General features: G+C 39.2%; 1 protein-coding gene across 5 annotated transcripts in view; it reads left to right on the top strand.

Annotated features, from left to right (window-relative positions):
- LOC120228658 (MDM2 binding protein) overlaps nt 1–9,506 on the top strand; it is a 77,688-nt gene extending 68,182 nt beyond the window's left edge. For 3 of the 5 annotated variants that reach the window (XM_039227205.1, XM_039227203.1, XM_039227202.1), the window contains 5 exons: nt 1,585–1,851; nt 3,735–3,984; nt 4,587–4,700; nt 7,885–7,950; nt 8,498–9,506. In XM_039227205.1, the coding sequence (XP_039083136.1) occupies nt 1,585–1,851; nt 3,735–3,984; nt 4,587–4,700; nt 7,885–7,950; nt 8,498–8,536 (736 nt within the window). In that variant the 3' untranslated portion in view covers nt 8,537–9,506. The remainder of the gene's footprint in view (nt 1–1,584; nt 1,852–3,734; nt 3,985–4,586; nt 4,701–7,884; nt 7,951–8,497) is intronic. The other 2 variants (XM_039227207.1, XM_039227206.1) reach the window with 1 other exon arrangement.
- The last annotated feature ends 5,693 nt before the right edge of the window (nt 9,507–15,199 follow it).

Below are 15,199 nucleotides of genomic sequence, written 5' to 3'. Positions count from 1 at the left end.
TGGGGACTCAGTGTTCTCCTGTTAAAGTAAACTACTGGGTTAGATTAGAGATTTTCAGTCCTAGCCAAACCTTATAGTCATCTGGATGCATGGCTTTTGAAAAAACATAACATGACTGGGTTTCATCCCCGGCCAATTAAATCAGAAACTCTGGGCATGTAGATCTGGTATCAGTATCTCGTAAAAGCTTTTCCCATGATTCTAATGGTCAGTTGTTGTTGACCGACCCCCGGGTATGATGATCCTTCCAACTTAAAATAAGATGGTGCACTAACTTGGTTAAAGTTAGGTTCTGAACTCACCAACTTGGGTCTAAATCCTGGCTAGGCTGCATATTCTGAGCACACTGTAAGGTTTACTGTGGTAGAAAGTAAACCTGCTAATAATAATGATAATGATCATAACAGCAAGAGCAGCATATGTTTATTAACTGCTTTGCTCACATGTTCTCGGCCTCAGTGCTGAGTGCTTACATGCTCCCGTTCAAGGAATCCTCACAGTGGCTTTTGGAGATGACCACTATAAATCTCATTTTGCATGTGAGGCAACAGAAACAGAGATAAAAGTTAAGTAATTTGGCTAAGTCCAAACAGCTAACCAGTGGTGGAGCCAGATTTAAATCCAGGAAGTCCGGCTTCCTGAAATCAAATATGAAAGTGTCACAAGGGATACAAAAAGTCCTTAAAGCCATCAGGCAATCAGATGTTAGGGTAATGATCTACTCCTTGGGAGTTGAACTAAAAGCTTGTGGACTCAAAGTTCTGATTTTAGGGAATATCTTAGAATTTTACAAGCCAAGGGGACAGATTGTAGAGAAAGGTTTTAATTTTTATGGTCCACCCATCATGTATGTGAAGCCGTTTGTGTTTCCCTGACATAGTTGTAGCAGGGGAGGAAGGGGAGAGTATTCCAAGGTCACATAGCTTCTAGGTGATTTTCCTGATATGCTTATTTGTTGTACTTAACAACATGCGATTTTTTTATGTCCAGAAGAATTCACTGAGCTAACTTCTCACTGATTCCTTGAGTCAGATTTAGCTAGAAACCAGATGCACAGGGACAGCTGAAGTTGTTTGAAGAAAAATCTGTCAATCAGTAATAAGGGGGGAAGTGAGTTTCAAAGAAAAAATGTAAAATGTTCTGAGCCGTGTTTGGTGAGCCAGTTAGAATACCTTTATACCCTTTTCATCTTTGTGTTGAAAATAAACTTGCCCTTTCTAACAGAAGTCAGCATTTCATGTTGTTACATATCCGCCATACTGAGGAATCAGAGGTTGGTAGAGATTTAAAGAGTATTAAGACAGCAACTCTATTATTTTAAAAATAAGCCAGAGGATTAACTTAATCTGTTGCCCAGAAATAGTCAAAGAGGAATCAGATCGTACTTCAAAATTTTTAATCTTTTGCCATGTCATCTAGCAGACTAGAAAAAAAGTGAACTTGTGAGGGAAGTTGGCCGTTCGCTCAACCTTCCAACATTTATTAGGAAGTTTTCAAGTCAATGTTTTCCTGTTTCCTAACTGGCAGGGGAAAGCCTATTGCTGTCCTGGAGGCTGTGATCTTAATGGTCTTTCTCTTGTTTAGATATTGCTTGGATGACCGAAAAGCCCTAGAAAGAGACGGGGGATTTTCTGAACTTCAGTCTCGTCTTATTCGCTATGAAACCCAGACCACCTGCACCAGAGAAAGTTTTCCAGTCCCCACGGTGTTGAGCCCCCTTCCGTCACCTGCAGTCGTGTCAGAGCCTGGAAGCGTCCCTGATGGAGAAGCTTTACAAAGCGAACTCCGAACTGAAGTATCTCGATTGAAAAGGAGATCAAAAGATCTAAACTGCCTTTATCCTCCCAAAAGGTGATATATTAAGTACCTAAAGATAGTCTCTTGACAGAAAGTGTGTTAGTCCTTAGAGTAATCGTTTTTTAATTTATATATTTGATTTTTATTTTTAAAAAAATATTTAGAGAGAGGAAGAGTGTGAGCTGAAAAGAGGGACAGAGGAAGAGGGAGAGGGAGAGAGACAGAGAGAGAGAGAGAGAGAAAGAGAGAGAATCCCAAGCAGGTTCCATACTCAGTGCAGAGCCAGATACAAGGCTCGATCCCACAGCTCCAGGATCATGACCTGAACTGAAATCAAGAGTTGGATGCTCAACCGCCTGAGCCATATTAGTCCTTCCTATTTTTAGGTAGCTTTCTGTATAGATCTTAGATTAATTCCTTCATATCAGGAGTTTTGATTTTATTGTGAGCGGTTTACACTTGTAAGTTATAAGAAGACATGACTTGGAATTTCTTGCTGTGCTAGTACGCAGTCTGTTAGCACGACGGGCTGTAGAGTGGTGAAGCAGTGCAACACTAGAGAGCTCACCCAACTGACGAAGCAGCAGAACTGCTTTGTGGAAGAGGGGGCTGGGGGATGGCGGCTTTCCTGCATCTTCCTGCCTCCTCCCACCTTTCTGCCTGCCTCGGCCCCTCCAACAGGGGCTTCCACTGTTTCTCATACATGTAGCTTAAAACACTACATAATATTATACAAAACTTTTCCAGATCCTTTGTTTTGCTAGCTAAGTAAAATGTCCAAATACTGGAACGGAAGTTTCAGAAACAGTCTGAATCCTCTTGAATTTATATATCTTTAGGACCTTTATCAAATTTAGGTCTTTGGCATCTACAGCAAGATTTAAATTCTTATTGTATGTAAACCGTTCAAAATGTATGAAATATGTTAATGTAAAACTTTAATTTTTTGAGCAGTTAAAAATATTAGAATATTATCTCCCTGATATAGAATAACTAAATTATTTTTTTAATGTTTAGTTTTGAGAGAGAGGCAGAGCACGAGATGGGGAGGGTCAGAGAGAGGGAGACACAGAATCCGAAGCAGGCTCCAGGCTCTGAGCTGTCAGCACAGAGCCCAACGTGGTGCTGGAACCCATGAGCCATGAGACCATAATCTGAGCTGAAGTCAGATGCTTAACCGACTGAGCCACTCGGGTGCTCCTGTAATAACTAAATTATTTTTATGAGGATTTTACAAATCTGTGGTACTTTTTATATGTGATAAACCTAAAAAGCAAATCTATTAACATTTCTGATACTGTATTTTGCAGCAATGTTTTTTTTTATTATTTCTGACTTGAGTCTAATAATGAGATATGTGTTCTGGAAAAGAAAGAACACTGTGGTCTGTGGGTTGGCAGGATTGAAGGATATGAGACCCTATCTTGTAAAAGCAAAATTAAATATTTTAGAAAGATTGAAACATGAGCCAATTTTATAGTTTCACTTGTATTTTAATACTTATTTATATTGCCTAGGTAGTTGCATGGGTACCATAAGTAAAGGTTATGGTTTCTTTGTCAAAATTATCTTTATAGAAAAGCATACTTAATAGATGATTATTAAATTTATAAATATCACCACCTGGAGTGCTGGAGCTGATAGAGGGGAGAAGTTGTAAATTGGTGGGGAGGGCAACAGTGATACTCCTTGTTGCTTTTCATCCCACCTGAAATTGTCGGTCGCTGTTTCTTGCTTTCTATGTTTCAGTCACTCATTTGAAGAACTAAGAGAGCAGCTGCATAGTTGTCAATGATTTAAGGCAGTCATAGCAAGAGATCTTGTTTGCTTTCCTTGGGTTTATGTTTCAGGGGATATAGTTGTCACATTCAGGGCAGAAAATGGACCTCACTGTTGATTCACTTCATCTGTGTTTTTGATATATTTCTCCACAATAGACTTGTGAAGTCTGAAAGTTCAGATTCTCTTCTCTCTCAGACAAGTGGCAGCGCCAACCCGCATCATCAGGCAGTGACGCGCAGAAAGCCGCGAGCAGAGCGACCGTTCTCTGTGCCCTGTCCGTCCGCTCCAGTTCTTAGCGGTGAGGCTTCAAAAGTCACTGCGAAAGCCAGTTCTGGTCAAAAAAGTGTTCATGGATCAAAAACATCAAGGCAAATTAAGGAATCAAGATCACAGAAACACACACGGGTAAAGATTTGTTTCTTGTCTCAGTTCTACATGGCAAGAAATTCCTTTATTTGGTTCATTTAAAATGTATGTCTAAAAAATAAATTGTATATCTAAAAATTTTATGAATGGAGTAAAATGGTATCTGTAATGTACTTTAAAATAATCCAGCATAAGAAGGATAATGGATAAGTGGGCAGAGGTATAAATGAAATTAGCCATAAATTGATCCTTATTGAAACTGTTTGTTATATTGAGATAGTGATTCATTATAAAATGTTCTGTCTCCTTTTTAGTGTTTGAAATTTTACACAATAAAAAATATACCCCATGTATATCTCTACCGTGTCTAGCCTTTACACTCAGATTTTGTTTAACAACTCATGATTCAAATTCCTCTAAATATACTCCAGTCATCTCTTCCTAACAGGTAGGTATCTTATGGTATGTGTGACCATATAAATATTCCAGATCTCTTTTTTTTCCTCAATTGTCTTGGTCTATATAAAATAAATAAAATCTTTTTCACAGAGTTACAGGATTGTATAATTCACACAACTCTAAAATGCAATGCATGTGTACCTTTTCCAAGAAATACTAGTCATATGTATGTTCTATTCAAGATACTGAAAGAAGTAGTTACAGAAACCTTGAAGAAACACAGCATTACTGAGGCTCATGGATGTTTCACTGCATGCAGCCAGCGCCTCTTCGAGATCTCCAAGTTCTATCTGAAGGTACAGTGTCTTCTCTCCGAACAGCAAAATTGTACATTGATAGCTTATAACTTGTTACCGGATGTTTTTTTTTAAGTGGAGATAGAAAAATTGTAGCCAGTGTGGCGCCTCGGTGTCCTAGGAGTTGAGCATCCAACTCTTCACTTGATCTTAGCCAAAAGGCCGAGAAGCGATAAGCGTCCAACTCTTGATTTTGGCTCAGGTCATGATCTCATGGTCGTGAGATAGAGTCTTGTGTTGGGCTCCACGCTGATCTTGGAGCCTGCTTAGGACTCTGTTGCGCTCTCTCTGCCCCTCCTTGTTTGCACTCTCTCTGTCTCTCTCTCTCTCTCTGCCCCTCTTCTCTGCTCTCAGGAAGGAAGGAAGGAAGGAAGGGAGGGAGGGAGGGAGGAAGGAAGGAAGGAAGGAAGGAAGGAAGGAAGGAAGGAAGGAAGGAAAATAAGAGCCAAACTATTTTATATGTGACTTATTTGAGTTTTGTCTTCATATATAGAAAACTACATTTTAACTGGTCCTCGGTATCTCCCTAACAACTTAAATTGATAATAAGCTTCAAAACATGTTTAATTAGTAGTTTTAGTACATAGCGAAAAAGGCAGCTGGGATGAGTATCAGAACACCCTGTTTCTCATTTCAGATCTGCTCTCAGGTCGTGAGACTGGACAGATCAGCCACACAGATGATGCCTCTGTAAAACGAAGGTGTTAGATTATCTCCAGTTTTAAGAGTTTCTGACTCGAATCAGGGTTTTGTGTGAGTTCCTGGTTAAAACTACATGTGTTCTTTCGCCTTCTTTTGAAAACCTCTCAAGAAAGACAGTATTAAAGTACAAAAGCAGAGAAACAGAGAGAAAAAAATAGTAGTGTGTTTAGTACGTTGTTGAACAGGACAGAGCCCACGGAAGCATGGTATCGCAGTACAGAAGTTTACACCCCGCTGAGCCCCAGTGAGGAACAAACCACTTCATGTGACACGGTCACCAAGGTGCTTAGGATGTGAAGACACCAAGTATCGTGGAGAAACGGAGCATGGTGCCTGGCGGGAGATAAGGGGATTGAATAAAGATCGACAAAGAGAACTGGGGAACCTTGCTTTATAGGTCCTTCTGTCACACGGGCAACTACACGGTATATTGTGTGTACTCTCCCCCCCACCAGCTCGGTGACAGTACAGGCAGTAGTCTCTGGAGAAAAAAGAATTAAAGGCCACAAGGAAAAACCCACTGGCCTCCTAATAACCCTACCTTGTAATGCCTCCAGGCAGAGCTTCCGGTATAATTTTACATCTCATTTTTAAATATGAGTGGACCTCCAAGGATTAGCAGACTTTTGAGGCTTTTCCAGTGAAGAGATACCAAAATGTAAAGGAATGAAGGGAACTCTTAAGGAGTAGAAAGCTATAGAAAACTTCATAAAACCTATAATTCTCTCAGAGAGAAGATAATTGCATCCATAAAACTAGAACAGGATGCTATTTCCAGAAACTGTTTAGAACATGAAAGTTCCTTGAAATTAAAAATGTGATAAATCAATCCAACAGAAAAGCTGAACAGTTGAGATTAAGAAATTTACCAGAAATTACAATCTAATGATGAAAACAGGAAACAGGATAAGAAAATGGGAGGTTCCTCAAGAAACTAAAAATAGAACTACTCTACAACCCAGCAGTTGAACTACTAGGAATTTATCCAAAAGATACACAAATGCTGATTTGAAGGGGTACGTGCACCCCAATGTTTATAGCAGCGCCATCAACAATGCCACATTAGGTAAAGAGCCCAGATGTCCATTGACTGATGAATGGGGAAAGAAGATGTGATGTATATATACACTGGAATACTACTCAGCAACGAAAAGGAATGAACTCTTGCCATTTGCAACAACGTGGATGGAACTAGAGGGTATTATGCTAAGCCAAATAAGTCCGTCAGAGAAAGACAAATACAGGGTTTCACTCATATATGGAATTTGAGAAACTCAAAAGATGAACATAGGGGAACATAGGCTGCTTCAAAGCATCTGTAAAGAGGATGAAGTTTAGCAGAACAAGGGACTGAGTCAAAAACTAAGAACTGACCTAGGGAGCAGTTAGACCAAGTCAGAACAGGCTTTGGGAGAAGGATCGCCAGGTGAAAAAGTAAGAATAAGAATAAAAATCAGACTTAAAAAAAATTTAACTGAAAGATTATCCAGTGTGTTTGAGTGTTTGGAAACAACTTTGCTGTTTGTACGTTGAATCAGTGCTATTGCACCATTTGGCAGGGAGACCTAGAATTATACGTGCGGCAAACTAAGCAAATGTAATTTAACTACAGGATAGACAAAATGTTACAGGAGGGGATAATTATAATATATTACTTAGCTCAAGACTGAACTGTATTTACAGAGGTATAATAATGCAAACACACACTATTTATTCATCAAAAATGTGGTCCAACAGTTACTGAGAGGAAGGGGAGGGGCTGGAAGGATTCAGACACCTGAACCCATTACCTTTATAACTCGTAACAGTGCTCATTGCCTCTAATTCCTAAATCAGAAAGTAGCAGCACAGCATATTATTCAGAAACATGAAGGTATAAATAAGAGAAACACCTAAAATAACTGAAAGTGTCCATCTTTCTTCTGGGAAACAGAACTTAGAGGTACAGCAGAGGACTGCTTTTCTTTTTCAATTACATTTTTTTTTTACTTTGTAATCTTAATTTGATATAATCATATTTTTTGAAAGTCAGAGATTTCAGTTTCCTTTTCTGTCAACAAAGTCATTCCCTCTTTGTTGTAGAGATTTTACCTCAAAAATAAACCACAAATGCTGTATACTCATTTCCTGAGTACCAAGGCATTAGTGGATACTCCTAGTCAGGGATGGGGCTTAGATTTGGTCAGTACTGCTGTGAATATGAGGTTAGAATGACATAGATTTATATATATATATATAATAGATTTATATATATTTATATGTATTTTCCTGTTACAGATATTGAAGTATCTTGATACTTCAGGGTAGAGCTAATTATAATCTTTTACTTTTACTTTTTTTTTTTTTTTTTGGTAATAGTTTCTGAGTCACACTGATACTTGTAGACTGTTTTAGGATAATCTCAAGTTTATTTAATTAATAATGACTTGTTCTCTGTAATTTAATGTACAAATCGTGAAATGCTTTATTTTATTATATTTAGGATCTTAAAACTTCAAGAGGTTTATTTGAAGAAATGAAGAAAACAGCAAACAACAATGCTGTGCAGGTAAATAACTTATTCCCAAGAAACTACATTCAATTAAATTGCTATTTTATTTTAGGGTAGCTTTGATGCTGTTACATATGCAGTAAGAACTCTCTTTAAAATACTTAATAATAGACTAATGGAAACAGAGCATTTTGGAGTATTTAATAGGTTGCTCTGCTAACTAAAGAGTTTCTAAACATGATGTTAAAAAAGAAAAAAAAATAATCCAAGGAACTGGAAAAATTAATCCATTTTGATTAGTTGTTTTCAGAGTTTGGTTTAATTTCTTTCCAGTGACCCTTTGAAAACGTTTTTTAAGAAAGGTGAAAAAATACAGCAGAATCTTTATTGTGTTCGGTGAGGACAGTTCTGTACTCTGCAGTAGAAATCTAACTTCAATTTCGTTTTTTCAGTTAGAAAATAAAATGTGTTTTTAAGATAAAACGTGTTTTAAGATTTTGACGTGCTACTTCTTATTTTAAATTTCTGTCATACTGTTTTAACTTTTTCTGTCCCTTGTGTTTTCAGAAGAAATAAACCATAATCATATTTTTTCTCCTCCTAGGTGATTGAATGGGTATTAGAAAAGACAAGCAAGAAATAACACAGAATCTTTCTCTTTGGACAGTTATAAGTTGGCCAGAGCTATCTTTTTGTTTTGTCTTTGTTTTTTGGCCAGAGCTGTTATTTACTACTTCCTTTCTTGGTTTGAAAATTATAAGCAAATTTCAAACTTTATTCATAGAATAGATGTTACATCTCTAAATAATTTTATAAATATTCATATTTATATAGTTCTGAGGATGCTCAGTTAAATGTGCTTTTTTAATTGTATACTTATTTTATAGTTTCGGTATATTTTAATTTTTAAGGTTAATATTTTTAAATATGTTTTTAAATGTTTACTCTTGGTTATTTAATTATTTCAATAAATAGAAAAAGTTATTTCTTTTCTTCTTGGTAAATGTCTTTGTTGTCAGGCCTGTTCAAATGGCTGAATCTCAAGTAAGAAATTGCCAGTGGCTTTTCTCATGTGACCCAACAGCATACTTGATTGGGCAGTTCCTGGTTTAGAAAATATCAGTAAAAAAATTCACACAGGTGGCCGTCTTCCCTTACCCCTGCCTCGGGGCCACCGCTGTTGGAGTTATTCATGTTTATTTGGGATTAAAAATGAAGAAAGGGTAGAAATGTGAAACTTAGATAGAGTGAAAATAACTAAGTAGAGACTCCTGGAAAACAAGATCTTTTCTCATGGTAGAAAATCTGGAAAATGCAGAAAATACAAAAAAGAGTAAAAAAATATTCCAACATTGCCCACCCTCTCTAGGTAACCACTGTTAATACTTTTAAAATATACATGTAATTATTTTTAAAATATTCTAAAGTTAGGGCCACACTTGTGTGTATTTGTGTGTATGTGTATTCATATGTGTTTGTGTATTAATTTAATAGTCTGTTTGTCACATAACAATATATCATGAATTTTGCATATATCTCATTTTAATAACTGTAACACCAAGGAGCTGCCATTTGTTTAACCAGTCACCTTTTTTGGACATAATAGGCTCAATTTTCCCCTATTATAAATAAAATTGTACTGAATCTTCCTAATGCATCACTGATTATTTTTTCTATATAACTTTTTAGGAGTGGAATTTGTGAGTCTTAAGATTGATGGTAATATTTCCAAATTGCCTTTCTGAGAAATCAGTTTGCACACCTACCCCCAGAGTCCCTGTTTCTTTTTTTGATGACTGAAAATAGTGAGTGTGAGCATTTTATTTACAGTATATAAAGAACCAAAGAACTGTTACAGCTTAATAATAACACGTAACCTAAAGGCTTTTTTTTAATAGGCAAAGAGCTGAAAAAACATTTCACAAAAGAAGATATAGGAATGGCAATAAACATATGAAACGATGTTCAGTCTCCTCACTCATCACAGGAGTGAAAATAAAAACTATAATGAAATGCATCTAAACACCAACTAGAATGTATAAAACTTTAAAACTGATGATACCATGTCTTGGTGACTATGTGGAGCATTTGGAAATCTCATCCATTACTGTTGGGAATTGAAAATGCTCTAATCATTTTGAAAAATATTTTAAGTTTCTTATAAAATTCAGTTTACATTCAGCATATGACTCAGCCATTCCCGTTTACCCAAGGTAAATAAAAGCCTGTGTCATAGAAAAAAAATTACACCTAATACTCATACCGGCTAATGCTTAATAGCCCCAAGCTAGAAACAACCAAGATGTCCATCAATAAGTGAATGGATAAGCAAATTATAAAATAACCATGGGGCGCCTGGGTGGCTCATTCACTTGAGCATCCAACTCTTGATTTCAGCTCAGCTCATTATCTCAGTTGTGAGATCGAGCCCCGTGTCCAGCTCTGCGCTGAGCATGGAGCCTGCTTAAGATTCACTCTCTCCCTGGGCAACTGGGTGGCTCAGTCTGTTAAGCGTCTGATTTCGGCTCAGGTCATGATCTCACAGTTCATGGTTCGAGCTCCTCGTCGGGCTCTGTGCTAACAGCTCAGAGCCTGGAGCCTGTTTCAGATTCTGTATCTCCCTCTCACTCTGACCCTCCCCTGCTCGTGCTCTCTCTCTCTCTCTCTCTCTCAGAAAAAAAATAAATAAAGATTCACTCTCTCCTTTTCCCTCTGTCTCTCCTCCCCGCCCCTCCGCAAATAATAACAAAATAAAACATCCATGGGGAGCCTGGGTGGCTCAGTTGGGTCCAACTTTGGCTCTGGTCATGATCTCACGGTTTGTGGATTCGATCCCTGCGTCGGGCTCTGTGCTGACAGCTCAGAGCCTGGAGCCTACTTTGGATTCTGTATCTCCCTCTCTCTCTGACCCTTCCCTTCTCATGCTGTCTCTCTCTCTCTCTCAGGAATAAATAAAACATTAAAAATAATTTTTTAAATCCATATAATGGAATACTACTTATCAATATAATAGAACAAACTAAAATATGCAGCAACATATGGATGATGCTCAAAGTCTGCTGAGAAGAAAATGGCAGAAATATGAAATTCTAGAAGAGGGAAATACAGAGTCACAGAAAGCAAAAGTGGTTTCCTGGGGTCAGATGTTGGAGTGAATGGAAAGTGGCACGAGGAAGCTTTGTGGTGACATAAATATTCTGTGTCGTGGTTGTGATGGCGGCTGTACTGGATACACACTTCTCAAAGCTCATCAAACTCTGTACTTGGAATTGGATGCTGCTTAACATGGGTACTAGAGTGTTCTCCTAGATACTGTGCCTTGATTTCCTTTTAAAATCCCATTGTCCTATCAAAGTCTCCACTTTGTTCATATTCCCAGATAATTGGTAGAGAAACCCCAGATCCAATCTACTTGATTTAATGTGCGCATTCTCTGTTGTATTCGGCTGAACTATATGAAACTGCTGTTACATCACCAGCCATTTCTGCCCTCAAAAGAGTCATCAAATACAGTTTCCTTTTTTTTTTTTTTAATGTTTATTTTTGAGAGAGAGACAGAGCATGAGTGGGGAGGGGCAGAGAAAGGGAGACACAGAATCCAAAGCAGGCTCCAGGCTCTGAGCTGTCAGCACAGAGCCCGTTGCAGGGCTCGAACTCAAAATCCGTGAGGTCCTGACGTGAGCTGAAGTCGGATGCCACTTCTGACTCAGTTGTATGCACCAACTGAGCCACCCAGGTGCCCCAAATACAGTTTCCAAAAACACTGCACGTTTGCCACATCGTTGTTTGCTGCACGAGGCCAGTGAGCCTTGGGCGGTGACTGGGTGGTGGGGTAAAGTCAGGCTGTGCGGAGAGAGGCAGGGGAGACCAGAAACCTATCCTTGCCAAGGAAACACAGGGATTCCACAGGTTCTGTTCTGTAGGTTTGTTTTGTTGAAGTTATATCCCCAAAGTGAATCGAAAATTGTGACTTAGAGAACTCTTCAGTTAATTCAGCCGGTCAAAGAAATTGGTTCCTAAATTTTTATGTGCCTTGCTGGGATTCCAAAGCTCATTCCACATTGTCTTCCTCAGAGCCTGGATTCTCAAGTAAAGTGTGGTCAAAGATAATTTCAAATAAACCAGAAAGCAGGCACAAAGGGGAGACCTAAAAGGCCCAGAAACTTCAGGTCAGCGTATGCTCCTCCAAGGGCATGGAGCAAGGAACTTCCGGCAGATAGCGCTTAGTGTAAGCTACAAGTCACAGAAGGAGAGGGGGCGGGGCTGAGGTACAGGTGCACACTCCTTGGGTGCTCCCTGGGTGGAAGGAGCCCAGCCGAGCAGGTGCCCTGCCTTTATACAGGGTAAGCCTGACAGGGCCCTCAAAGGTATATGGGTAAGAGTGCAGGGACTGAGCTTAGATGTCACTATTAGGGGATTATTTACCTGTGCTGGGAATAATGCTGGAAGCTCACCCTCTTTAAAATGACAAGTATAGGGGCGCCTGAGTGGTTCAGTCCCTTAAGTGTCAACTTTGGCTCAGGTCATGATCTCACCATTCCCAAGTTCGAACCCCGCATCAGGCTCTGTGCTGACAGTTCAGAGCCTGGAGCCTGTTTCAGATTCTCTGTCTCCTTCTCTGTCTCTGCCCCTCCCCCGCTCGTGTTCTATTTCTTGCGAAAATGAAAAAACATTAAAAAATTTTTTTTTAGTAAAAAAATAAAATGAGAAGTGTAGAATGAGGCCCCTGGAGGAGGGAAAGAGGGAGTCACAGGGCCTGACCAGCTCACTGTGTTGGGTAGAGATGGTACATTTGGCAAAACTGTTGCCCAGGGAACCTGGAAAAGAGAAGCTGTGCCTAATGCATTCATGGAATATCCGGGTTATTTTAGGCAGAATGTTAAAAAAAAAAAAAAAAAGTGTCAGGAGGCCACTTGCTAACTTAGCTGCATCTGGTAAGATGCAGGGAAAGAGAGATGAGCCAAAGAAGGAGCCATGCGGTTTTCCAGTGTTTCAAGGAGATGCCTAGGTCTGAGGACATTGTGAGTCAGAAAGTGAAATGGCTTCACGCTTCCAGTTATTTCCAGTGCCAAAGGATTCTCGAAGGAAAAAGAACAAACCTAAGGTGTGGTTATAATAGTCTTTTATTAAGACCTTAGAAATATTTACAGTGAATGATTTAAAAGTACGGAGAAACCGTGTCTCAGGAATGTACACAAGAAGGAGGAAGGAGAGGATTATTTTTCTGCTTGGCTCTTTCCTATTATTATCTCCTGTTTGGCCCCACAAAGATTTAAATCCTGTACAGTTCTGGATTGCTCAGGTCATTAGTGGCTGCTAAGGACACAGTTTTTCTGTTTTTGTTTCTGTTTTTATTTGTTTTAATCTTTATTTATTTTTGAGAGAGAGTGAGAGCAGAGGAGAGGCAGAGAGACAGAGACAGAGAGAGACAGAATCTGAAGCAGACTCCAGGCTCTGAGCTGTCAGCACAGAGCCCAGTGCGGGGCTCGGTCTCATGAACGGTGAGATCATGACCTGAGCCGAAGTTGGACACCTAACCGACTGAGCCATCCAGGCGCCCCAGGGCACCAGTTTTTATCCCTTGCAGTGTGTGGCTTTTCATCCAAGTCTGGAATGCATCCCGTTAGCCTGGCTGCCTGACAGGAGGCTGGTGAGGCAGCATTTCCAAGCAAGAATGGGGTGGATGCAAGTGGCAGGATCACTGAGGTCAAGCAGAGCTGGCTGTGGTGGTGGCCAAGGTTAAGCAAAGGTCTAGGACACTGGATGGTGGCATTGAGGAATCTGAGGAGATGAATAGGATGCGTCCACTGTAGTAACATAACCTACATGCCCTCAGGATTGTTTTAAAATTGATATTCTACCTAGGGGCACCCAGGTGGCTCAGTCGGTTAAGCATCTGACTTCAGCTCAGGTCATGATCTCAATGGTTTATGAGATGGAGCTTTGCATCAGGCTCTGTGCTGCCAGTGAAGAGCCTGCTTGGGATTCTCTCTCTCCCGCTCCCTCTCTCTCTGCCCCTCCCCCACTTGCACACGCATGCTCTCTCTCAAAATAATTAAGTAAACTTAAAAAAAAAATGATATCCCCTAACTGTAAAGTAGTTTTAGAAATGGACAATAATGATCGTAAGATAATAAGCATTTCAGTATGGCGATGCTGGGGTATAACTCCACTAAAAGATAAAAGTCGTTGAATGTTTTTACTTAGATTCAGTGTGAATGAGGCACATGCAAAAGTAATCAGGTGTTCTGCCTTGATGATTCAAGTACCAGGTACGTACGCACTTGCTAAGGGTGATTTGTTTTCATAAAATGTTTTATGAAATCCCCTGAGCAAAATGAAAACACAATCTTCCTTCCACGTACATGTTAGCTGCACACCTAGGAAATTCACAATGTATTGAATCAATCAAAAAATGCTTTTTTGTATGTAACATATGGTCAAGGTCTAGGCTCAGATAAATAGATTTTTCACCTATATGAACATCTCAGAGGACAGAACATTCCATTGGGTGGGGGGACTGTCATCACATTGCAGGAAGTCTACTAGCCGTGGTTCTTCTTCAGTAAATACTAAGTGTCCACCCCAACCCCCACCCATCGTTGTGATGACAAAACAGCACCACAGATTTCCAAAATGACTTGGCAGTACCACTCTTCCTGAGAATCACTTAAAACAAAAACAAAAACAAACAAACAAAACAAATGGACTATATATCTATGTATCTGTGTTTTTATCTGCATTTTGCAGAACTTCCTTTTAGAAATTTTGTCCACATTAGCACTTAGAGACGGATCAGCCTTCTAATGCATCAGTGTGCCAAGATTTATTTAGCTTATTTATTGACCTTCTTAGCTTCTTGTTACAAACAATGCTGCAAAGGTGAGCCTTCTATGTTAGTCTACTTACATCTCTAGAGTAAATACTCAAAATGAAAAGGTATGTGCATTTTAAAATTTTTATAGATTTTGCCAAAATGCCTTCTGAATTATTACCAAATGCACATGGGCGTATAAATGCCTGTTTTCCCATCTCTCTCCACCACTAGGTATTACAGAGAGTTTTAATCTTGGTCAATTGGTTCTTCAAGGATAAAAATAAGACATTTAAGTGTCCTATTTAAAGCCATTTTCAGATCATTTTATATTGCCTAGCAGCCCTCAGGCTAGATCTTTTTATTATATAGGACATCCATGTGGAAAAGAGATAGGACCTCAGTGTTTTCTCAGGTATAACAGGATCATGACTGAAAGGAGGACCTAAGTTTTAGCTCTAAAAATGAAGGGACTTTCCAAAAACTCTAGTC

This window comes from Hyaena hyaena, unplaced genomic scaffold, assembly GCF_003009895.1.
Source record: "Hyaena hyaena isolate Hyena2069 unplaced genomic scaffold, ASM300989v1 scaffold_26, whole genome shotgun sequence".
Taxonomy (NCBI): domain Eukaryota; kingdom Metazoa; phylum Chordata; class Mammalia; order Carnivora; family Hyaenidae; genus Hyaena; species Hyaena hyaena.
This window is presented reverse-complemented; position numbering and strand designations above follow the sequence as displayed.